The sequence below is a fragment of the Nansenia antarctica genome (assembly GCF_963989245.1).
Source record: "Nansenia antarctica genome assembly, chromosome: 6".
Taxonomy (NCBI): domain Eukaryota; kingdom Metazoa; phylum Chordata; class Actinopteri; order Argentiniformes; family Microstomatidae; genus Nansenia; species Nansenia antarctica.
Window position 1 is genome coordinate 849668 of NC_137676.1, and position 25534 is coordinate 875201.

The 25534-nt window shown below is 44.6% G+C and overlaps 1 protein-coding gene across 1 annotated transcript; it reads left to right on the plus strand.

Annotated features, from left to right (window-relative positions):
* Positions 1-597: 597 nt before the first annotated feature.
* LOC308159657 (major histocompatibility complex class I-related gene protein-like) lies at positions 598-21613 on the plus strand (the record flags this gene model as incomplete). The annotated part of the gene is made up of 9 exons (XM_080533473.1): positions 598-844; positions 1262-1516; positions 14991-15257; positions 16244-16522; positions 16915-17223; positions 17374-17490; positions 17622-17639; positions 18006-18070; positions 20648-21613. The coding sequence occupies 8 exons, from the start codon at positions 598-600 to the stop codon at positions 18044-18046; spliced, it is 1533 nt and encodes a 510-aa protein (XP_080389599.1). The 3' UTR covers positions 18047-18070; positions 20648-21613.
* Positions 21614-25534: the final 3921 nt, after the last annotated feature.

Genomic DNA, 25534 nt, shown 5'->3' on the forward strand with positions numbered 1-25534 from the left:
CTTGATTTCAATCTAGTAGCTGCCATCAAATTGTCTAGATTGTCCAGGGCCTAGAACCTAGGTCTTTGCTGTGTTCAGGGCCTGAATGGCCCTGGGGTAGAAGCTGAGCTTCAGTCTGTTTGTCCTTGCGAACATGGTCCTGAACCGCCTGTCCGAGGGCAGCCGAGCAAAGTGTTCGTACCCAGGGTGGGATGGGTCTCTGGAGATCTTGGAGGCCTTCCTGAGGCAGCGTGTGTTGTACAGCTCTTCCAGACAGGGGAGGGGGGCGCCGGTGATCTTCTGGGCCGATCTCACGACTCTCTGTAGCGCATTCCTCTCTGCGGCTGTGCAGCTGGAGAACCAGACGACAACCCAATATACAACCCAGTCTGTCTTGAAGCCTCTACAGAGGCATCTGCATTTGTTTACTGATGCATGTCAGTAGAACTTGGTAATATGATTAATTTGCGTTAAAAACAAATTAACATGTTAAGGTTTCCAGATGAATTGCAATTGTTAACACGCTAACATTGACATGGCAAATAACTATATAATAAATACATGTATTACTGTTTCATCACCTCACGTCCCATTGCTACCGTAGCCTCTCAGCACTTTATGGACTCCCACCGGACCGAATTGATCCAGAGAGTGGGAGAGGTCACCTTCAACTCCATCCTGGATGAACTCCTGGGGAAGGGAGTCAGTAAGGAGCAGTGTGATAACATGAAGTCTGAATCCACCCCCCAGAGAAAGATGAGAGCACTTTTCGACGGTCCACTGAATGCAGGCGGCAGGAAACTCAAAGATATTGTCCTTGCCATCCTGGAGAAGAAAGAGTCATACCTGATCGCAGATCTGAAAGGTAAACAAAAGGGGTGGGGCCAACCACATGCTTGAGGACAGTTCCTGTACTCTGATTGGACATGCTCAGCCATGATGACTAAGGCCAGTTCAGACCAAAGATCTGTGACGAGACGAGACCGTTTTAGAACGTCCAGCTTCTAGTTGCAGCGGTCTGACTGATCTTTAATCTGTAATCTTTCATCTTCGGTCTGAACTGCCCAGTTTTAGAACATCGGTTGCAAGTGGTTGCAGAGTTCTTCTCTGTGACGTTCTAAAACGGTCTCGTCTCGTTGCAGCTCTTTGGTCTGAAATGGTCTTTATAGGTCAAAAGTTAGAGGACCTCCCAAGAAGAGATGAGAAATTAGCTTAAATGTTTGGATTCAAAAAAGGTTGCTGTCACAGCACTCCTGACCCTGGTTTATTTTTATTTTGGCAGAAGCGGAGGCCCTTGTCAAAGAGATGGAGGGAGTGATACAAAGGAAGATAGAGGAGAGGAAACAGAGGGAGGAGAGAGAGGTCAAGGAGAGGCTTGACAAGGAGCTGCAGGACTCTCTGAAGAAGGAAGAGGGAGTAATCCAGAAGCTGAAAGGAGAGATCAGAACTCTCAGTGACAGAACAACTGAACTAGAGAGACAGGTGAAAGAGGAGAAGGAGAAGGAGAAGATAAGAGAGCTGGAGAGGGAGCTAAAGAGTGCGTCTGCTCGAAAGGAGGAGTTGGAAAGAGAGCTGGAGAAATTCAGAAAGGAAAGAGAGAATGAGAGAAGGGAGAGGGAGGAGAGACACAGACAGGAGATTGAGGAGATCAGGGAGAACTATGAAGGAGAGGCCAGAGTTGAAGCAGAGAGAAGCCTGATGAAGATAGTCCTACCTGAGATACAGAGGAACATCATAATCTTAATGACCAAGAGGCAGAGGGAGTTCAGCAGACAGATGGAGGAGAAGGACAGAGAGATATTGAGACTGAAAGAGGACAGAGAGATAGAGAGACAGAGGAGAAGGACAGACAGATAGAGAGACAGAGGGAGGATAAAGACAGAGAGATAGAGAGACAGATGGAGGAGAAGGACAGAGAGATATTGAGACTGAAAGAGGACAGAGAGATAGAGAGACAGATGGAGGAGAAGGACAGACAGATAGAGAGACAGAGGGAGGAGAAGGACAGACAGATAGAGAGACAGAGGGAGGATAAAGACAGAGAGATAGAGAGACTGATACAAGATCTTGCTGAGAGCAAACGCAGGTGCTGGCCTTGGTGCTAGGGGTTCACATGTTCAGAAGTCTAAGATGTCTGCAGTCAAGTTTCATGTTTAAACTTTAAACTTTCTTCTGTTTGCCAAATGGTTGATGAGTCATATATTGATGTTGTTAAACATACAGGACTCACCTGGCGTTAGTGATTAGACTGCAGCCTTGTAGTAGCACAGTGGACAGTAACTGGAACCCAGTAGTGTTGTAGCTCTCTCAGCAGAGAACACCACTTCCTCAGGATGACCAAACAGCTGTCATACTCTCAAACCACCAACAGAGGGCTCTTATACATGGAGGAAAAGGCTACTTAATTTTAATTTTAAATTTTTTAATTTTGCTACTGTGTTGAGTTGTCAGAATCAGAATCAGAATTGCTTTTATTCCATCACTGTACAGGTACACAGAGTACAATTATTGGGTTCAGGTTCATTAGACATTGGCATTGCAGCAGAATACAAAATCAATAATAAAATAAGCAGGATATAAAAACAACAATCAACAATAGCAGTGATAGCAGCAGAATGCAAATCATCATATCAACATTATTAATGTGATCACTATTACAGGAAGTTAAAGTGGTAGTCAGGTTGCAGTGTGACACACTGTCATGCGGTTGTCATGGTGACCATGGGGTCTACAATGCATATGTGTAAAGAATGATTTTTAAATGTGTTGTAACTCCTGGATGCACGATGAATTCCTCTTCTGGGACAATAATGTTTTTTAATTGAATTCATATGAATCCATTTCTGTTCTGTAATGAAAATGTGAAATACAAATGAAAAGGAAGAACGTGCCTAGTGACTTTTTCTGTTCTGTGAGATGATGAATCACACGCTCTCTTTCAGGCTGGACAACTTCACAATATTTGACACAATATTTAACTTTTACTTTTCTGACTGTCACTCCAATATTCCTGTATTGCACTGGAATGCATCCCTGCCAGTGATGCCGGTAACGCGATACTAAGTATCGCGATACTCTAATCTGATTACTTTTCCCAGTAACGAGTATTCTATCGCGATACTATTTCCAAATCAGTAATCTGATTAAAGTTACTTATTCGAGTGACTGTGCGTTACTATTGCGTTACTACCTCATAACTTAGGCTAAATGCAGTATTTCTTTGTAATGTTCGATAGTAAACAAACATTTATTGCTTTTCTCGCGTCTTGGGGAGTGACGTCAGTGATCACGTTTTCAACACGAGGTGCAGCAGAATCGCTCACGTGTATCACCACGCTGATTGCACAGTGTAAACAGAAGCGTATACTGGAGCGAGAACAGAGATATGCGTTAAATAGCTGGAAATATAGGGATTATTTTGAGTTTGTGTCAGCAAAGGATGACAAGAACATAAATGTTCGTTGTACACTCTGTGCTGGAAAGAAAATATTGTCCTGTGGTAAAACCACAACATCAAATTTAAAGAAACATTTGGAATCTCTGCACAGCACAGTCAAGCTCGCGGAGAAAGTCCCAGAGACCGCGGCCTCGACTTCTGCGGGAGGTCCCACACCGCTCAAGCAACAAAAGCTGGACTTCAGTAGGCCTACAAAATCACAACCTGTAAGTGTGGGAGAGTTGAATAAATTGGTCGGGCGGTATGTTGTAGAGGAAATGCTGCCCATAAACACAGTTGACTCGCCCTCTTTCCGTGCCATCATTAACAAGATCCCCACTACTACCAATGCCGAGCTACCTCACAGAACATCTTTTTCTTCGTACTTGGAGAAGGAGTATGCAGAGATGGAAAAACATCTGAAGGCTGCGCTGAACGAGGTCGACTATGTGTCAACTACAGCGGACATTTGGACAGCTAACAATAGGAGCTATATGGGAGTAACGCTCCACTGGATTAGTAGATCCACATTAGACCGCAACAAGGCTGCATTGGCGTGTAGGAGAATCCGCGGTAGACACACGTATGATGTTATTGGTGCAGAAATCGAAAACATTCACTCTTCATATGGACTAATCAACAAAGTAGTAGCAACAGTGACAGATAATGGATCTAACTTTGTCAAGGCATTTCAAGTCTATCAGCCTGCTGTCACAGAGTCCGATGATGAGACGGTGGAGGAGGCCACGGATGATGTCACTTTTTTAGATGTGTCAGAAATCCTATCAGCTGAGGATGATAGTGATGGCCAGCTGATTCTTCCCCCGCACCAAAGGTGTGCTTCACATACCCTCAACCTTATTTCTACAAGTGATGTGGAGAAGTACATCACTTCCAAACCAGAGAGCAAGGCTGTGTATAGGAGCAGCACAGCAAAATGCACAGCTCTCTGGACGAAAGCAAGCCGATCTACCGTTGCGTCAGAAACGGTGGAGGAGGTTAACAAAAGAAAGCTCCTGGTACCGACATCCACAAGGTGGAATTCCTTTTACGAAGCCATAAAGAGAATCGCAGAAATCCCCATGAATGAGCTGACTACTCTGTGCAACAAGCTGGGAGTGAAGTGCTTCAAAGACCAGGAGTACCAGTACCTGCATGAGTACTGTACCGTCATGAAGCCTCTAACTATAGCACTGGATATCCTACAAGGTGACTGTCCGTATGGGACTTTACTGCCCACACTTGAAGTCCTGATGCAGAAGACCCTTGCTGTGAAAGACACCCTATCCAAGATGACTGCAGGCCTTCCAGATGCCATAGTGCAGGTATGCTATGTTGTTCCATCTTAAAGATAAATAAATACATTTTCATTGCACTATTCATGAACATGGAGCAGAGTCACACCATACTGCAGTATGTAGGTTGTCAGTTGCACAAACTAATTGCATACATAATTAGTAAATAAAGGTATAAATAATAGACCTTATAGGCTACAACTAGATAATAATAAACATATCAAATTATATCTTTCAGGCTATCCAGACTCGTTTTGCCAGTGTGCTGGACAACAAAGATGCCCTTCTCGCAGCTGCTAGTTGTCCAAAATTCAAACTCCGATGGCTGAGAGATGAAGGTAGGAGGGAGCAAGTAAAGGAGCTTCTCACAGCAGAATGTCGCAAAACTGCTCCTGCAGCACAGAGCCCTGCCAGTGTACCCACCACGACTGCCAACCAAGGCGAGATGGACTTTTTTGCTTTTGAGGCGGAGCCAGAGGAGACCTACTCGGCAGAAAAGGAAGTCATGGACTACTTGAGGTCAGGGCATGAGCTTCAGATTCTGAATCAGTATCCAAACATTAAGAACATTTTCTTGAAGTATAACACTCCAACCCCATCTAGCGCTCCTGTAGAGCGGCTCTTTAGTCTGGGAGGTTTGGTGCTCACGCCTAGAAGGAACAGACTTTCTGACAAGAGGTTTGAGAAGCTTCTGTTAATGAGATACAACCACTGGTTTACTCGCCCCTTTCCACTGTTTCACTCATAGTGTGTTCATGGCCTCCATAGCGTGTTCATGGCCTCCATAGCGTGTTCATGGCCTCCATAGCGTGTTCATGGCCTCCTTCCAGTCTTGACAGCTGAGTTCACTCTTCATTGATAAACTCAGACTCACCCAGTTTAGGATTAGGATTATATTAGGATCATATCTGAATGGTCAGGGTAGGTTTTAGGTTTTGTGAAACCACTCCTTGCTAGTTACTGTGTTAAATAAAGATTATATTTATTTTATTGTTTAAAAACAAGTATTTATGTTGGGTGAGGCAAAGAAAGACTCTTTATTTTGTTGTTTTAAGTTATTGTTTAAAGTTTAATTATGTAATTTAAGTTACTGTTAAAATAAAGTGAGTTTTGGCAAAACCAGTTTTCATTTTTATGTTGCGGGGGGGGGGGGGGGGTCGGGTGCCTAGGCAGCTGCCAATAGTAACTAAAAAAGTAACTAGTAATCTAACTTAGTTACTTTTTAAATCAAGTAATCAGTAAAGTAACTAGATTACTTTTTAAAGGAGTAATCAGTAATCAGTAATCAGAATACTTTTTCAAAGTAACTGTGGCAACACTGATCCCTGCACATACTGTACACACACACACACACACACACACACACACAGTCCCCTAACCCACACTCAAAACCGTGTGTCTAGAGGTGTTATATATTATTAATATAAGTTTTCACCTTGCTGTCTCTGGTGGCTGCCTCTTCAAATCTGGGTGCAGAAACACCACAGCTAATGTCTCACTGCAGAAACACCACAGCTAATGTCTCACTGCAGAAACACCACAGCTAATGTCTCACACTGCAGAAACACCACAGCTAATGTCTCACACTGCAGAAACACCACAGCTAATGTCTCTCACTGCAGAAACACCACAGCTAATGTCACACTGCAGAAACACCACAGCTAATGTCTCACTGTAGAAACACCACAGCTAATGTCTCACAATGTAGAAACACTACAGCTAATGTCACACTGCAGAAACACCACAGCTAATGTCACACTGCAGAAACACCACAGCTAATGTCTCACTGTAGAAACACCACAGCTAATGTCTCACTGCAGAAACACCACAGCTAATGTCTCACTGTAGAAACACCACAGCTAATGTCTCACTGCAGAAACACCACAGCTAATGTCTCACTGCAGAAACACCACAGCTAATGTCACACTGCAGAAACACCACAGCTAATGTCTCACTGCAGAAACACCACAGCTAATGTCCCACACTGCAGAAACACCACAGCTAATGTCTCACACTGTAGAAACACCACAGGGGTTATATTGTCATTAGGGAGGAAGGTTTTATTTGGTTCTACAAACTGCAGTTCTCCCGGTGGCCAGAGGGGGCAGATTCAGACATAATGGGTTTCACTGACAAGGCTTCATTATAACAATCATTATTGTTTCATACTTGTATAGTTACAACCTGTCAGTCAATTGTTGGAATGTGCTATTTTATGCTCTAGGCAAGGGGTCAGAGCCATAGAAGGTGACCCTGGAGCTATTTGGGGTTCAGTGCCTTGCTCAAGGACACCTCGACACACAGCCAGCCGGGGTTCGAACCGCAAAACTGCCGACCTTGTGATCATTAGACGTCGGCCCTACCTGCTGAGCCTCCTGCTTAAGCCTAACCCCAGACTAAAAAGCAGGTTGACATTTGACATTGAAAGTGTGATTTAGTCCAGGACTAGGCTCATGGCTCGTCTGTGAAAGCGGCTCTAAATGTCAGAATATGTTTATGTTATCTAGGTGTCTCTATCTACAGAATATGTTTATGTTATCTAGGTGTCTCTATCTACAGAATATGTTTCATGTTGAAACTGTTGACATAGATTATGTGTGAAGGTCCAACTTCAGAAACAGCCCTGATAGGACCAACAGGGTTTGGACCTGCGCCTCCTTCTGATAGGACCAACAGGGTTTGGACCTGCGCCTCCTCCTGATAGGACCAACAGGGTTTGGACCTGGGTCTCCTCCTACCAATTAAAATATTAAAATATAGCTGCCGCTAGCAAAGAGAATGTTACCTAGCTAACGTTAGCTTCCCCTCAGGATTTGATACTCTGTACTGTATATTATCTATGTATAGATATCCATACTGTATATATTATCTATGTATAGATATCCATACTGTATATATTATCTATGTGTAGATATCCATACTGTATATATTATCTATGTGTAGATATCCATACTGTATATATTATCTATGTATAGATATCCATACTGTATATATTATCTATGTATAGATATCCATACTGTATATATTATCTATGTATAGATATCCATACTGTATATATTATCTATGTGTAGATATCCATACTGTATATATTATCTATGTGTAGATATCCATACTGTATATATTATCTATGTATAGATATCATACTGTATATATTATCTATGTATAGATATCATACTGTATATATTATCTATGTATAGATATCCATACTGTATATATTATCTATGTGTAGATATCCATACAGTATATATTATCTATGTATATCCATACTGTATATATTATCTATGTATAGATATCCATACTGTATATATTATCTATGTCAGGTATAGATATCCATACTGTATATGGGTCAATGACGTATATTTTGTGTCCGAATGTAATATTTTCTAAAATTAACAATTAATATAAATATATACATTATGTTAACTAACACTATTTGCTCTCCTTTATTGAATACACAAAGAGTTTATGGTGATTTGTTACAAATTCAGGCACTTTCAGCTCTTTAAAGGGTTGAAAAGTTATTCGGTACAACTGTCCGAACACAAATGCAACCAGCTAATGTGCCATTAAAATATGTAAAATGATATTAAAACCATTATATAAACATTCTGGCATGATTTTACAAGGGTTTATAACATGTTGCGTGACAACAATAGTCAAAGGGTTGTTGAACAGTAACAACATTTCTATTCTCTGCCGCTGACGTTCGTGTGTCCGTTCCTCTGTCCTGCCGCTAGGGGACGGAAATGCTCCGAAACCCAGTAGATATCCGCCTGACTTCTGGGAAACAGAAACTTACCAGAGGCAGAGACGGACCTCCCGACCATGGGGGGGGGGTGTGCTGTACTGTGTGTGTGTGTGTGTGTGTGTGTGTGTGTGTGTGTGTGTGTGTGTGTGTGTGTGTGTGTGTGTGTGTGTGTGTGTGTGTGTGTGTGTGTGTAGGGTTTCATCATGACAGTGATCCTGTGGCTTGATGCTGTTTTGGGACGCTGCTCTGATGGCACGCACACACACACACACACACACACACACACACACACACACACACACACACACACACACACACACACACACACGCACACACACACACACACTCTGACCCAAACGCACACATTTGCACATATTTGACCATGAAACTAATATGTTGTGTGTTGTCATGGTTTTTCAAACTGATGGTTATACCTAACCCTCGCCCCGCTGATCAACTTACCTTCAACCTGACTGATGACTGATGACCCAGTAACAGTGAAAGCCACTCAGCTCAGCAGAGCAGACAAGCTGTTTGGGACTCTGTCATGGCTGCCTAATAATGAGCTTAGTGATATTATGGCTGCCTAATAGTGATCTCAGTGATATTATGACTGCCTAATCCTGACCTAATGATTTCTAAATGTAGGCTTACTAAAACATAACTCATGTTGAGCAGACCTATTGTCTAAATGATGTTATTAATGATCAGTATTGTGCGCCAGGCCAACTGGCCAAGTCCTTTCGATTTCGAGTGACAACCTCAGATCCGCCCTGCCTGGTTTCTGATGACGTAGGAGCCTTTATTTAATTTCTATTGGTTCATTAAATCCTGTGGTTCTCATCAGGTGTTACTGCGCATGCGCCGGTCCCGTTTTGACTACTGCCTCGAACGGAACATCGCTACATTTCCTCAACGTCTCAACCAGGCAGGCTGGGACAGACAGACAACCAGGCAGGCTGGGACAGACAGACAGACGCACTTCTCTGCTTTTCTCTGTCTTCAACAACAAGTCCAGATGAGATGAGGGCTGTTCTGGGTTCTCTGGCTTCTCTGGGTGTTCTGGGTTTGCTCCTCTGCGTTCACACCGCATCTGCAGGTCAGTGAGCTACAACACATTTAATACATTTAATACGTTAACAATAGTTTTACACTTGTTCTGCCTCGTTCTCTTAAGACGCACTTCACATTATTCACTCATAAAGCTTTGCTGTTGTTTGCCGTATCACATCATGGGCCTGTTTGACCTTCCTGCATTTATTTACACAATGAAATTCAGTCAAATTAAAATGTAAATAATTAGTCATAATGAAAACGGTCCGTGTTTGTGTCACACCCATTAGATGTGATTCCCTCAGTGTTTGAGAGGTTCAGACTAATGTACTTATTGTAAGACTCTTTGGATAAAAGCGTCTGCTAAACATGGAAATGTCAGATGTGACTTTCCCGGAAAGCAATTCAGGACTGTTGTTTTACAGCTGGTTGGAGGTTTAACGTACTTTGTCTTTAGTCTTCAACATCTTTTGGGGTGTTTGTGATCTGTAGGAAGTATGTGTGGGTTTCCCTTTGTATTGGGAAATAAGTGAGGAAAAACATAATTCATAGCCTTTTGTATAGTTGTATATTACAATAATAATGTTTGGTTGTTGTATATTACAATAATAATGTTTGGTTGTTGTATATTACAATAATAATGTTTGGTTGTTGTATATTACAATAATAATACTGTTTGGTTGTTGTATATTACAATAATAATGTTTGGTTGTCACACCTGGTCTGGGAACAGCAGATGTAGAGGACCTGATGTTCCTCTGTGGCTCAGTGGCTAGGCTGATGTTGTGGGTTCAATTCCTGCTGGGACCATGAATACAAACAGTGTATGTAGCCTTCTCACTGTGCTGTGAGCTGCTTTGGATCAGTGTCAGACAAATGGCATAAATATGATCATACTCAGTTATTTAATACCACTACCATTGCATAACATACAATGGTTATGGTTAGGGTTAAGTTGAGGTCAGGGTTAGTGTTAAGTTAAGGTTAGGGTTAAGGTCAGGGTTAGTGTTAAGTTATGGTTAGGGTTAAGTTCAGGGTTAGTGTTAAGTTACGGTTAGGGTTAAGGTCAGGGTTAGTGTTAAGTTAAGGTTAGGGTTAAGGTCAGGGTTAGTGTTAAGTTATGGTCAGGGTTAAGGTCAGGGTTAGGGTTAAGTTAAGGTTAGGTTAGGGTTAAGGTCAGGGTTAGGGTTAAGTTAAGGTTAGGTTAGGGTTAAGGTCAGGGTTAGGGTTAAACGTTGGCCATCCCAAGGATCCCATTTAGCATCTGTCCTGCCAAATGCTGCTGTGTCGGTCTGGCAGGGAGATTAGAATAGTCACATGATTTCTTTTAACAGCAACAATGATGTATAATACAACCGTCCACCTGTAGAGGGCGCTCTGACCACAGATACGCACCACGGTTCTGTGTGTGTGTGTGTGTGTGTGTGTGTGTGTGTGTGTGTGTGTGTGTGTGTGTGTGTGTGTGTGTGTGTGTGTGTTGCTTCTCACCAGGGGACTTTCCAGTCCTTGATTCATGGCCTGATAACTGCACTTGTTGTGGTAATCCCTCCATACACACATACCAACACACTCTGACAGGAGGTTTATTACTGTTGTGTTTATTAACGTGTTGGTTGTTTATATGATGTAAGGTGTGTTGAGAAATGCACGTTAGGACTAAATAAACATGAAACTTGAAGCTAACATGTTAGCTCCCATGGTTGGTCCTGTAGATAAATGTCATCTAGTCAAATCGAAGTTTATTCATCATATCTGCAGCATACAGCCGTAGACGGTGTAATGGAATGCTTTGGGCAGCTACCTCCTCAACAACGCCACAAAGTACAAAAATAATAAAAACAACGACATAGGTAGCGATAGTAGTAAGAGATGAAGTCAAGATGTATTCAGAGTTTTTCATGGGAGAAATGTTGTATGAAAACGAAACTAACAAAGAATATGACTCCATGTCACACATCCCACAGCGAAACAGATCTGACCAATCAGGTGTGAGCGCTGTGTCAGTGTGTCGGCCATGTCAGGAGGACGGGGAGATGAAGACACAAAATGGCCGTCTGGGTTTCTAGTGACGAGTGCTGCGCTTGCACTACCTCAACAACATGTTGTCACCTCCACGCCCCAGTGTGTGTGTTTGTGTGTGTGTGTGTGTGTGTGTGTGCGTGTGTGTGGGCATGTGTGTGCGTGTGTGTGCGTGCGTGCGTATGTGTGTGTGTGTGTGTGTGTTTGTTTGTGTGTGTGTGGGTGTGTGTGTGCGTGGGTGTGTGTGTGCGTGCGTGCATGCATGCATGCAAGTGTGTGTGTGTGTGTGTGTGTGTGTCTGCGCGCGTGCGTGCGTGTGCGGTACTTTCCAGGAAATGCTTTGCCACACTGTGTGGTTTTATGAGTGTTCTGGTTGTGATGCTATAAAAGCGTTTCAGGAGAAGCACCTCCTTCAGCGTGATGTCAAACATCATCAGAGTGATTCCAGTCTGACAACTACAGGGAACTCTGTGTTTGCTGCCAGGCCCCCTGGACACACCTCCACCTCCACTGGGTTAGGTTAGGGTCAAGGTTAGGGTCAGGGTTAGGTCAGGGTTAGATCGGTCAGGGTCAGTGTTAGGGCTAGGGTCAGGGTTAGGTCAGGGTTAAGGTCAGGGTCAGGGTCAGGCCCCCTGTACACACCTCCACCTCCACTGGGTTAGGTCAGGGTCAGGGTTAGGTCAGGGTTAGGTCAGGGTTAGGTCAGGGCTTGGTCAGGGTTAGGTCAGGGTCAGGGTTAGGTCAGGGTCAGGGTTAGGTCAGGGTTAGGTCAGGGCTAGGTCAGGGTCAGGGTTAGGTCAGGGTCAGGGTTACGTCAGGGTTACGTCAGGGTCAGGGTCAGGGTTAGGTCAGGGTTAGGGTTAGGTCAGGGTTAGGTCAGGGTCAGGGTTACGTCAGGGTTACGTCAGGGTCAGGGTTACGTCAGGGTTAGGTCAGGGTCAGGGTTAGGTCAGGGTCAGGGTTAGGTCAGGGTCAGGGTTAGGTCAGGGTTAGGTCAGGGTCAGGGTTAGGTCAGGGTCAGGGTTACGTCAGGGTTACGTCAGGGTCAGGGTAACGTCAGGGTCAGGGTTAGGTCAGGGTTAGGGTTAGGTCAGGGTCAGGGTTAGGTCAGGGTTAGGTCAGGGTCAGGGTTAGGTCAGGGTTAGGTCAGGGTCAGGGTTAGGTCAGGGTCAGGGTTACGTCAGGGTTAGGTCAGAGTCAGGGTTACGTCAGGGTTAGGTCAGGGTTAGGTCAGGGTCAGGTCAGGGTCAGGGTTAGGTCAGGGTTAGGTCAGGGTCAGTGTCAGGGTTAGGTCAGGGTCAGGGTTAGGTCAAGGTTAGGTCACGGTCAGGGTTAGGTCAGGGTTAGGTCAGGGTTAGGTCAGGGTCAGGGTTACGTCAGGGTTGGGTCAGGGTTAGGTCAGGGTTAGGTCAGGGTCAGGGTTAGGTCAGGATTAGGTCAGGGTCAGTGTCAGGGTTAGGTCAGGGTCAGGGTTAGGTCAGGGTTAGGTCACGGTCAGGGTTAGGTCAGGGTTAGGGTTAGGTCAGGGTCAGGGTTAGGTCAGGGTCAGGGTTAGGTCAGGGTTAGGTCAGGGTCAGGGTTAGGTCAGGGTCAGGGTCAGGGTTAGGTCAGGGTCAGGGTTAGGTCAGGGTCAGGGGTAGGTCAGGGTCAGGGTTAGGTCAGGGTCATGGAGCAGCAGGACATCAGATTCAGATTCAGATAACGTTTATTGCCATTATGCATTACACATATAGGAATTTGCTTCGTCATTACAGTAAGTGCGTTTATACTTTTTTCACGTGTCAAAAAAACAGGACAACACAACAACAACAACACAGGACAGACAACAGTGCATTGGATAGTGCGGTATAAAGTATAAAGTGCAGTGCAGAGTTTTTACAGTGAGTCCAGTGCATATTCAGTCCTGGGCAGACTTGGGGGCGGGGGGGAGGGGGAAGCCAGAGTCATTTATCAGCCTGGCGGCTGAGGGGTAGAAACTGAGCCTGTGGCGGGCCTTCAGTGCCTTAGGCAGCCGCAACCTTCTTCCAGAGGGAAGCAGGGTGAGGAGGCCGTGGCCGGGGTGGAAGGGGTCGGCCATGATCTTCCTTGCCCTCCTCAGGGCCCTGGTGTCATGCAGGGAGTTGAGGGAGGGCAAGGGACAGCCGATCACCCTCTCTGCTGAACGTAGCACCCGCTACATCAGCTGAGCTCAGCAGAGGAGCAGAGACGTTGTTTTACTTCAGCCTGTCTGAACCTGAACCTGTTAGGCTTCATGATGATGATGATGATGATGTCAAGATGAAGGATTTACTCTGCATGTGAATCACCTGATAGTCAGAAGATGCATCTCAGTAGTCTGTCCTTGCCGTGGTGCTGAGCCCCTCAATGCCCAGTAATGACAGTGGTGTTAATACCAGCAGTGGCCAGTAGGTGTTAATACCAGCAGTGGCCAGTAGATGTTAATACCAGCAGTGACCAGTAGGTGTTAATACCAGCAGTGACCAGTAGATGTTAATACCAGCAGTGACCAGTAGGTGTTAATACCAGCAGTGACCAGTAGATGTTAATACCAGCAGTGACCAGTAGATGTTAATACCAGCAGTGACCAGTAGATGTTAATACCAGCAGTGACCAGTAGATGTTAATACCAGCAGTGACCAGTAGATGTTAATACCAGCAGTGGCCAGTAGGTGTTAATACCAGCAGTGACCAGTAGATGTTAATACCAGCAGTGACCAGTAGATGTTAATACCAGCAGTGGCCAGTAGGTGTTAATACCAGCAGTGACCAGTAGATGTTAATACCAGCAGTGACCAGTAGATGTTAATACCAGCAGTGACCAGTAGATGTTAATACCAGCAGTGGCCAGTAGATGTTAATACCAGCAGTGGCCAGTAGGTGTTAATACCTGCAGTGGCCAGTAGGTGTTAATACCAGCAGTGGCCAGTAGATGTTAATACTAGCAGTGACCAGTAGATGTTAATACCAGCAGTGGCCAGTAGATGTTAATACCAGCAGTGGCCAGTAGGTGTTAATACCAGCAGTGGCCAGTAGATGATTCATATCTCATATAGAAATACAACACAGCTGCTACATGTTGGTGTTATAGATTCTGTTGGAGATGGGTGTTGAGGTTTATTATTATTATTATTATTATTATTATTATTATTATTATTGTTATGGACTATTCTGTTGTTTAACTTACATTTAATACATTGTAAATCATTTGTGCCTACATGAATGTGTATAGTTGTGTAGAAGGAAAACAAGTTTATTTTTGATAGAGGGTGTAGGGTGTCAGGAGGAGGAGAGGAGAGGAGAGGGGGATGATAGAGGGTGGAGGGTGTTCGGAGGAGGAGAGGAGAGGGGGATGATAGAGGGTGGAGGGTGTATCAAACACAATGCTCTCCTGTGGTTCCTCTGTAAGAGTTCATACATATAGTATTATATCTCTGCATACTTTCATTCATGTTTCTTCTAGTGACCCACTCCTATCACAATTTCTTCACTGCATCCTCTGGAGTTCCAAACCTCCCAGAGTTTGTGGTTGTGGGGATGTTGGATGGTGTTCAGGTGCTTCACTATGACAGCATCACCAAGAGAGTCGTGCCCAAACAGGACTGGATGAACAACGTGACTAAAGATGAGCCACAGTACTGGGAGAGGTACACTCAGGTTTTGATGGGCAACCAGCAGGTCTACAAAGTACGCCTTGGTACTCTGAAGCAGCGTTTCAACCAGAGTGGAGGTGAGAGCAACACCTTCTTTACTGTTACATTCCTCCTGATGGTTTTAACCATAGTTGATATTTCCGTGTTGTTCTCTTGGATCTGGGGAAGTTCTGACCTGATCCGTCTCACATTGAGAAGCATCAACATGATCCTACATGAGATAAAACACTGTTGGACTGAACTGACCAGAACAACCTAGTGGACCTTCTGCTGAGGGACCGTCAGACACAGAACCTTTCACTCTGGACCTTTACACTCTCACTACACACACACACACACACACACACACAGGCACGCACACACACACTCACACTCACACTCACACTCACACACACACACACATACACACACCTACACACACACACACACACACACACACACACACACACATTCTCACACACACACACACATACACACACACACACACACTCTCACACAAACACACACACTCGCACACATACACACACACTCACACAAACACACACACTCGCTCGCGCACACACACACACACACACACACACACTCTCTCTCTCTGAATCATGTACTCTGTGTCTGAGTGAAGGTGTGACATCACTGTGTTTTATTACTGCTGATAGACGATGATAGAGGACCCTGTCTGACTGAACCTGTCTGTCTCTCTCTCTGTCTGCCTCTCTCTGTCTGCCTCTCTCTCTCACTGTCTCTCTCTCTGTCTGTCTCTCTGTCTGTCTCTCTCTCTGTTTGTCTCTGTCTCTCTCTGTCTGCCTCTCTCTCTCACTGTCTCTCTCTCTGTCTGTCTCTCTGTCTGTCTCTCTCTCTGTTTGTCTCTGTCTCTCTCTGTCTGCCTCTCTCTCTCACTGTCTCTCTCTCTGTCTGTCTCTCTGTCTGTCTCTCTCTCTCTCTCTCTGTCTCTCTCTCTGTCTCTCACTGTCTCTCTCTCTCTCTGTCTCTCTCTCTCTCACTGTCTCTCTCTCTCTCTCTCTCTCTCTCTCTCTCTCTCTCTCTCTCTCTCTCTCTCTCTCAGATGGACATATTATCCAGAACATGTATGGTTGTAGTTGGGATGAGGAGACTGGAGTCACAGAGGGGTTTGAGCAGCATGGTTATGATGGAGAGGACTTCCTGTCCTTTGACCTGCGGACATCTACATGGATCGCTCCAGTGTCACAGGCCGTCATCACCAAACACAGGTGGGACAGTCTTCAAGCTGATAATGAGTACAGGAAACACTACTACACCCAGACCTGCATTGAGTATCTGAAGAAGTACCTGCAGTACGGGGAGAGCACTCTGAAGAGGACAGGTACACACTGACACATCACCTGACACGTCACCTGACACAACATGTTCATATTCAACTACTCTGAAGTGGAACAATTACATTCCTTCTATTTCCTGCTCTTTTTTACTGCTGCCCTTTCCCCCTCTCTCCCTCTTTTATTTCCTGCTCCTTCTCTCTCCCCCTCCCCCCCAAACTACTGCTTTTCGCCCCTCTCTCTCCCCCTCCTTCTCTTTCCCCCTTCCTCTCTTTCTCTCTCTCTCCCCCCCTCTCTCTCTCCTCCCTCTCTCCTCCTCCCACTCTCTCTCTCTCTCCTACTCTCTCTTCCCCTCTCTCTCTCATTCCCTCCCTCCCTCTCTCCCCTCTCTTTCTCTCCCTCTCTCTCTTCCTCCCCCCCTCCCCTCCCCCCCCCCCAGTCCCTCCCTCAGTGTCTCTGCTCCAGAAGACCCCCTCCTCTCCAGTCACCTGCCACGCTACAGGTTTCTACCCCAGTGCAGTGATGGTGTTCTGGACGAGAGATGGTCAGCTTGATGATCAGCTGTTTGAGGATGTGGAGTACGGAGAGCTTCTCCCCAACCACGACGGAACCTTCCAGATGAGCACTCGCCTCCTTGTGAAGCCTGAGGACTGGGAGAAGAACCAGTATGACTGTGTGGTTCAGCTCTCTGGGATGGAGGTCGACATCGTCATCAGACTGGAGCGCTCCGTGATAAAGACCAACAGAGGTAAGAAGATACAACGTGATCATTCTCAGTGACTCACAGTACAGCAGAGCACCATGGAGAAAGAGAGGAGAAAGAGAGGAAGTGTCTTGGTTGAGAGGAAACCAAACTGTGACCCTCAGTTCCAGTCTGACTGCTCTGTGTTGGTTACAGTTATCCCTGACCCCGCCCCCCTCATCATTGGAGTTGTGGTCGGATTCCTCCTCCTCATCATCATCATCATCACCACTGTGTTCTTCATCATGAAGAAGAAGAGGAAGAGCAAGAAAGGTGAGAAACCTATGAGAAATCATATCATCAGTGGAGGTGTTGTTGTCAGTATGTTACGTAAGTACTTACTTACTTACTAAAATCAAACTATAAGAGTCAGTAATATCTTCATGTACAACTCTGTGTTTCAGGATTCTCCCAAGCTAGCAGTAAGTATTCTACACCTTCATGTTGCATTTACAAATGTATGAATGACAATCATGTGTGGCTGTTCACCATGTATCTTTTACTAGAAACCATCACAATTAAAATATTTACTTACATTTAATTTAATATTGTATCTATTTAGTTGTTGTTGTTGTGTTTTATACTGTGTGAATGTTAATCTGCTATGGTGCGTCTTGGCCAGGGCTCCCTTATAAAAGAGATTCATATCTCAAAGGGCCCTGGATAAATAAAGCATTAATGAACACATGTAAATGTTGTTGAGGTATAACATGGGACTGTTTCCATGTCAGAATGTAGTTCTGTATTCCTGGTTGGTTGAACTCTGGCCTTGTCTTGTTTCCTCGTAGCTTCTGACGATAGTTCCAACAACTCTGCACCCAAAGCATGAGGTTTCTCTGCACTGATCAAACAGGTGAGATTCTAGTTGTGGAAACAGACTTCATCCATGCATATGACACTAGTCCTCTGTTGACATGAGTCAGTGATTTAGGGCCGACATGCTAGACAGTTCTAGAGTAGGTGGGTCTCTCAAGTCTGGTCTCTTTGACCTTCAGAGGAACACGTAGGCCTACGGGATGGTGAGATGGACTGGTGATCAGAAGGTCATGAGTTCAAGTCCCACCTGGGAACACCTCCACTAGTGTGTCCTTGAGTAAGACCTGGGAACACCACCACTAGTGTGTCCTTGAGTAAGACCTGGGAACACCACCACTAGTGTGTCCTTGAGTAAGACCTGGGAACACCACCACTAGTGTGTCCTTGAGTAAGACCTGGGAACACCACCACTAGTGTGTCCTTGAGTAAGACCTGGGAACACCACCACTAGTGTGTCCTTGAGTAAGACCTGGGAACACCACCACTAGTGTGTCCTTGAGTAAGACCTGGGAACACCACCACTAGTGTGTCCTTGAGTAAGACCTGGGAACACCACCACTAGTGTGTCCTTGAGTAAGACCTGGGAACACCACCACTAGTGTGTCCTTGAGTAAGACCTGGGAACACCACCACTAGTGTGTCCTTGAGTAAGACCTGGGAACACCACCACTAGTGTGTCCTTGAGTAAGACCTGGGAACACCACTACTAGTGTTTTCTTGAGTAAGACCTGGGAACACCACCACTAGTGTGCCCTTGAGTAAGACCTGGCAACACCACCACTAGTGTGTCCTTGAGTAAGACCTGGGAACACCACTACTAGTGTTTTCTTGAGTAAGACCTGGGAACACCACCACTAGTGTGTCCTTGAGTAAGACCTGTAACACCACCACTAGTGTGCCATTGAGTAAGACCTGGGAACACCACCACTAGTGTGTCCCTTGAGTAAGACCTGGGAACACCACCACTAGTGTGTCCTTGAGTAAGACCTGGGAACACCACCACTAGTGTGTCCTTGAGTAAGACCTGGCAACACCACCACTAGTGTGTCCTTGAGTAAGACCTGGGAACACCACTACTAGTGTTTTCTTGAGTAAGACCTGGGAACACCACCACTAGTGTGCCCTTGAGTAAGACCTGGCAACACCACCACTAGTGTGTCCTTGAGTAAGACCTGGGAACACCACTACTAGTGTTTTCTTGAGTAAGACCTGGGAACACCACCACTAGTGTGTCCTTGAGTAAGACCTGTAACACCACCACTAGTGTGCCATTGAGTAAGACCTGGGAACACCACCACTAGTGTGTCCCTTGAGTAAGACCTGGGAACACCACCACTAGTGTGTCCTTGAGTAAGACCTGGGAACACCACCACTAGTGTGTCCTTGAGTAAGACCTGGGAACACCACCACTAGTGTGTCCTTGAGTAAGACCTGGGAACACCACCACTAGTGTGTCCTTGAGTAAGACCTGGGAACACCACCACTAGTGTGTCCTTGAGTAAGACCTGGGAACACCACCACTAGTGTGTCCTTGAGTAAGACCTGGCAACACCACCACTAGTGTGTCCTTGAGTAAGACCTGGGAACACCACTACTAGTGTTTTCTTGAGTAAGACCTGGGAACACCACCACTAGTGTGCCCTTGAGTAAGACCTGGCAACACCACCACTAGTGTGTCCTTGAGTAAGACCTGGGAACACCACTACTAGTGTTTTCTTGAGTAAGACCTGGGAACACCACCACTAGTGTGTCCTTGAGTAAGACCTGTAACACCACCACTAGTGTGCCATTGAGTAAGACCTGGGAACACCACCACTAGTGTGTCCCTTGAGTAAGACCTGGGAACACCACCACTAGTGTGTCCTTGAGTAAGACCTGGGAACACCACCACTAGTGTGTCCTTGAGTAAGACCTGGGAACACCACCACTAGTGTGTCCTTGAGTAAGACCTGGGAACACCACCACTAGTGTGTCCTTGAGTAAGACCTGGGAACACCACCACTAGTGTGTCCTTGAGTAAGACCTGGGAACACCACCACTAGTGTTTCCTTGAGTAAGACCTGGGAACACCACCACTAGTGTGTCCTTGAGTAAGACCTGGGAACACCACCACTAGTGTGTCCTTGAGTAAGACCTGGGAACACCACCACTAGTGTGTCCTTGAGTAAGACCTGGGAACACCACCACTAGTGTGTCCTTGAGTAAGACCTGGGAACACCACCACTAGTGTGCCCTTGAGTAAGACCTGGGAACACCACCACTAGTGTGGCCTTGAGTAAGACCTGGGAACACCACCACTAGTGTGCCCTTGAGTAAGACCTGGGAACACCACCACTAGTGTGCCCTTGAGTAAGACCTGGGAACACCACCACTAGTGTGCCCTTGAGTAAGACCTGGGAACACCACCACAAGTGTGTCCTTGAGTAAGGCACTCAGCCCTAAGTTACTCCAGGGAGACTGTCTATGGAATCTCTAATTGTAAGTCGCTTTGGATAAGCGTCTGCTAAATGTTTAAAATGTAGAAAATGTAAAATACCTTCTTACATCACTGAACTCAGTATTGACTGTGTGTGTGTGTGTGTGTGTGTGTGTGTGTGTGTGTGTGCCCTCACAGGAGAGAAGCAGGGACCGGAGGAGGATATGAAGTCATCTCATCTGACAGATGAAGTCAGATCAACGTGCACCTCGACACAAACACACGATTGTCTAAAACAGCCTAACCCTAACCCTGTATCTGATTAACTCTTATTGTTGCTGCACTTGATCAGCGGATGGCAACGATATACAGTAACAGAAATCAAGTTTTCATATATTTCATATTTGTAGGTTTTCTAGGATTTCATCATAATTCACACATTCATGTGTTTTGTTGTGGTTCATCATTGATGATAAACATCCACACTGCAGTCATTAGACGCTTTCCTCCAAAGCCACTTACAATCAGGACATTTGTCTCAGTCAGTGAATCAACTGTCCATCAGTCATCACCAGTCAAACCTTCCATAAGAACAAGTGTCATCAGCAGTCACACTTCTAGACAACTCATCCAAAACCTCATCCATTTCTTTGGGGGGTGAGATACTTCCCATATAAATCAACATCTGAAATCATTAAAGTTTGTGTTTGAGATTATCTGCGCTCTGCTACTTTGAAATACTATTTTTTACATTTGTTTTCTTAATATATTGACAGAAACATGATTGGTATCAAACTATTTTGGTCCAACATCGTCTAGTCCTGCTACTCATGGTGTCAACATGATCATCTCCAATCTTTACACTTTTATAGTCCTGATGGAGAGGGTTATTCTAGTGGGTTTATAGTCCTGAGAGAGAGGGTTATTCTAGTGGGTTTATAGTCCTGAGAGAGAGGGTTATTCTAGTGGGTTTATAGTCCTGAGAGAGAGGGTTATTCTAGTGGGTTTATAGTCCTGAGAGAGAGGGTTATTCTAGTGGGTTTATAGTCCTGAGAGAGAGGGTTATTCTAGTGGGATTCTGTGATTCTATTGTTTCTGTATCGGCAGGTAGAGAAACTGTTCTTGGGAAATAGATTGTGTGTAAATCTGCTTTGTTTGGATTAATAAAATGGGGTTGAAAAAAATGTGAATGTGTGAGTACTATCTGTTAGGTGTGTGTGTGTGTGTGTGTGTGTGTGTGTGTGTGTGTGTGAGTACTATCTGTTATGTAAGTTTTAGGTTAACCCTTGCACCCTTAATTACCGATTGGTTATCATTATTGTTACTTAATTTACATGAATATGTAATCAAATAGTAATACCTCTGATGTCTCATAACCCGTTTGTAGCCCTGTGTCTGGTTGTTAAATGTCTTGGTCTTTGTGAATACAGTAATATAACAGCGTGACAACAACAGTCAAAGGGTTTTTGAACAGTAACAACATACATTGAATGACCAAAACCATGTGTGAGTGCACATGCGTATCAAACAGCTAAAATGTCGCCATCTGGTGGTCGATTGTCGACAGCACAACACATAAGGCTTGAGTTGTTGAAACCAGAAGCACATGAGAATATGTCCTGTTCAATGGTTGAATCTATCACACACCTCCGAATTGTTTCTGTAGCTGTATGACAAAAATAATTTATTGTAATTGTCCAATGTATATGGGACTGTTGGGGCAATCTATCAGTCTATTAGTCTACTAGTCAACTATTCAGACCTGTCGTCCATTGCAATGGACAAAATAAAAGCAATAAACAGTTGACTCATTCCTATATGATTCCTATATGATATACTATATACTACTATATATAATATGATAATATATAACCCTAACCCTGCTATGGCTGGGGGGTTCAGGTGTATAACTCTGCTATGGTTCAGGTGTATAACTCTGCTGTGGTTCAGGTGTATAACCTGCTATGGTTCAGGTGTATAACTCTGCTATGGTTCAGGTGTATAACTCTGCTGTGGTTCAGGTGTATAACCTGCTATGGTTCAGGTGTATAACTCTACTATGGTTCAGGTGTATAACTCTGCTATGGTTCAGGTGTATAACTCTGCTATGGTTCAGGTGTATAACCCTGCTGTGGTTCAGGTGTATAACTCTGCTATGGTTCAGGTGTATAACCTGCTATGGTTCAGGTGTATAACCTGCTATGGTTCAGGTGTATAACCTGCTATGGTTCAGGTGTATAACCTGCTATGGTTCAGGTGTATAACTCTGCTATGGTTCAGCTGTATAACCCTGCTATGGTTCAGGTGTATAACTCTGCTATGGTTCAGGTGTATAACTCTGCTATGGTTCAGGTGTATAACCTGCTATGGTTCAGGTGTATAACTCTGCTATGGTTCAGGTGTATAACTCTGCTATGGTTCAGGTGTATAACCTGCTATGGTTCAGGTGTATAACTCTGCTATGGTTCAGGTGTATAACTCTGCTATGGTTCAGGTGTATAACCCTGCTATGGTTCAGGTGTATAACCTGCTATGGTTCAGGTGTATAACCTGCTATGGTTCAGGTGTATAACCTGATATGGTTCAGGTGTATAACTCTGCTATGGTTCAGGTGTATAACTCTGCTATGGTTCAGGTGTATAACTCTGCTATGGTTCAGGTGAATAACTCTGCTATGGTTCAGGTGTATAACCTGCTATGGTTCAGGTGTATAACCTACTATGGTTCAGGTGTATAACCTGCTATGGTTCAGGTGTATAACTCTGCTATGGTTCAGGTGTATAACTCTGCTATGGTTCAGGTGTATAACCTGCTATGGTTCAGGTGTATAACCCTGCTGTGGTTCAGGTGTATAACCTGCTATGGTTCAGGTGTATAACCTGCTATGGTTCAGGTGTATAACCTACTATGGTTCAGGTGTATAACCTGCTATGGTTCAGGTGTATAACCTGCTATGGTTCAGGTGTATAACTCTGCTATGGTTCAGGTGTATAACTCTGCTATGGTTCAGGTGTATAACCTGCTATGGTTCAGGTGTATAACCCTGCTGTGGTTCAGGTGTATAACCTGCTATGGTTCAGGTGTATAACCTGCTATGGTTCAGGTGTATAACTCTGCTATGGTTCAGGTGTATAACCCTGCTATGGTTCAGGTGTATAACTCTGCTATGGTTCAGGTGTATAACCTGCTATGGTTCAGGTGTATAACTCTGCTATGGTTTAGGTGTATAACTCTGCTATGGTTCAGGTGTATAACTCTGCTATGGTTCAGGTGTATAACCTGCTATGGTTCAGGTGTATAACCTGCTATGGTTCAGGTGTATAACTCTGCTATGGTTCAGGTGTATAACTCTGCTATGGTTCAGGTGTATAACTCTGCTTTTCTTTTCCCTCTCTTTTTCCTCCCTTTTCTTCTTCCCCCTCGTGTACTTTCTTCCCCACCCTTAACAGACTATTGTGCACCTCGCCGACAAACAGAAGTAGCCCCATAGTCTATTTACTGAAGGCTGAATGTTACTGTAAACGGAAAACAATTAAAGACGACACGAGTATTTGAATGTTGGTGCACCGAATGGGAATGTGACAGGAGAAAAGTGACTGATCAAACCACAACAACAAACGCTGCTAACAGCTAGCGGCTAACAGTGGTACATCGCTAGGAACGTCTAACTGCGTTTTTTATAACATCACAGCATGCTGAGAGAACATGGACATGCTAAAAACACATAACTACGCATAACTAGATGAACACACAGTCCTTGCTTTTGAACACGTCCTAAAACGAAGGTATGTTTACAAGTCATTATCACTTACCGGTAGCCTACGGCAAACGAGTTAATCCAATCCACAGATTCTAAGTATTTAGTGATCGTTAAACTGTTTTTTATTATATGGACTGGGTACTTTAAAACTTCAAGTTGCCTGTTATGGAAAAAAAAGAAAACCAGATATTGTTGACACCCCTTCGATTCTGCGACTGGTTTCTGGTCTCACCAGCGGGCGTCACTAGGCTACACTTTTAAAAAGGGTCCTATAATTGATTTGCCATTTGTAAGAGAAGATAAATAGAATAAAAACCTGAAGCCACTAAAACCTGAAGGCACTAGAAATCAGACAGTAACTCTTTTTTTTCTACAATGCTGAATGCTGCTGTTTAAATTGTTTTTACTTTAAACCAGTTGGCCACTGAGTACTGCAGAGTATTGGTTTTGTTGCCTGAATAAAGGTTGTCAGTCTTTAATAGCCAACTGTTGTTGTGGACTATATACTGGGGAGGTATTTGTTATTATTCAGGAGTAAAACAATAAATACAAATATCGGATTGATATCGGTATCGCAGATACCTGAAGTCCAGGTATCGGTATCGGTATCGGTAGTGAAAAAATGGGATCGGGACATCCCTACTAGTAACCTGAACACAAACATGTAGTCTAATTAACGGTTATTTAGTAGAACATCTGTGCGGCGGAGTGATACATATAGTTATTAAAGGTCCCAGTGCTGTTATACTGTATATCAGTACTCATGGAATGCCTCTTGTCCAATCAAATTACTTGGTCGGAACTAACTGTTGTTTATTCACTTGGTAACACTTTACTTGAATCCTCCATCATAAGGTCTTCATAACAGTGTCATAAAGTTGACATTGGAGGTGTATGTTTGGATTTGCCTGCAGGTGAAGGAAAACAAGCACAACTCTACACCCTGCAGACACCCCAACAACAACAACACAACTACAGCCTGCAGACACCCCAACAACAACAACAACAACTACACCCTGCAGACACCCCAACAACAACAACAACAACAACAACACAACTACACCCTGCAGACACCCCAACAACAACAACAACAACAACAACAACACAACTACACCCTGCAGACACCCCAACAACAACATCAACAACAACAACAACAACACCCTGCAGACACCCCAACAACAACAACACAACTACACCCTGCAGACACCCCAACAACAACAACTACACCCTGCAGACACCCCAACAACACAACTACACCCTGCAGACACCCCAACATCAACAACAACAACAACAACAACACCCTGCAGACACCCCAACAACAACAA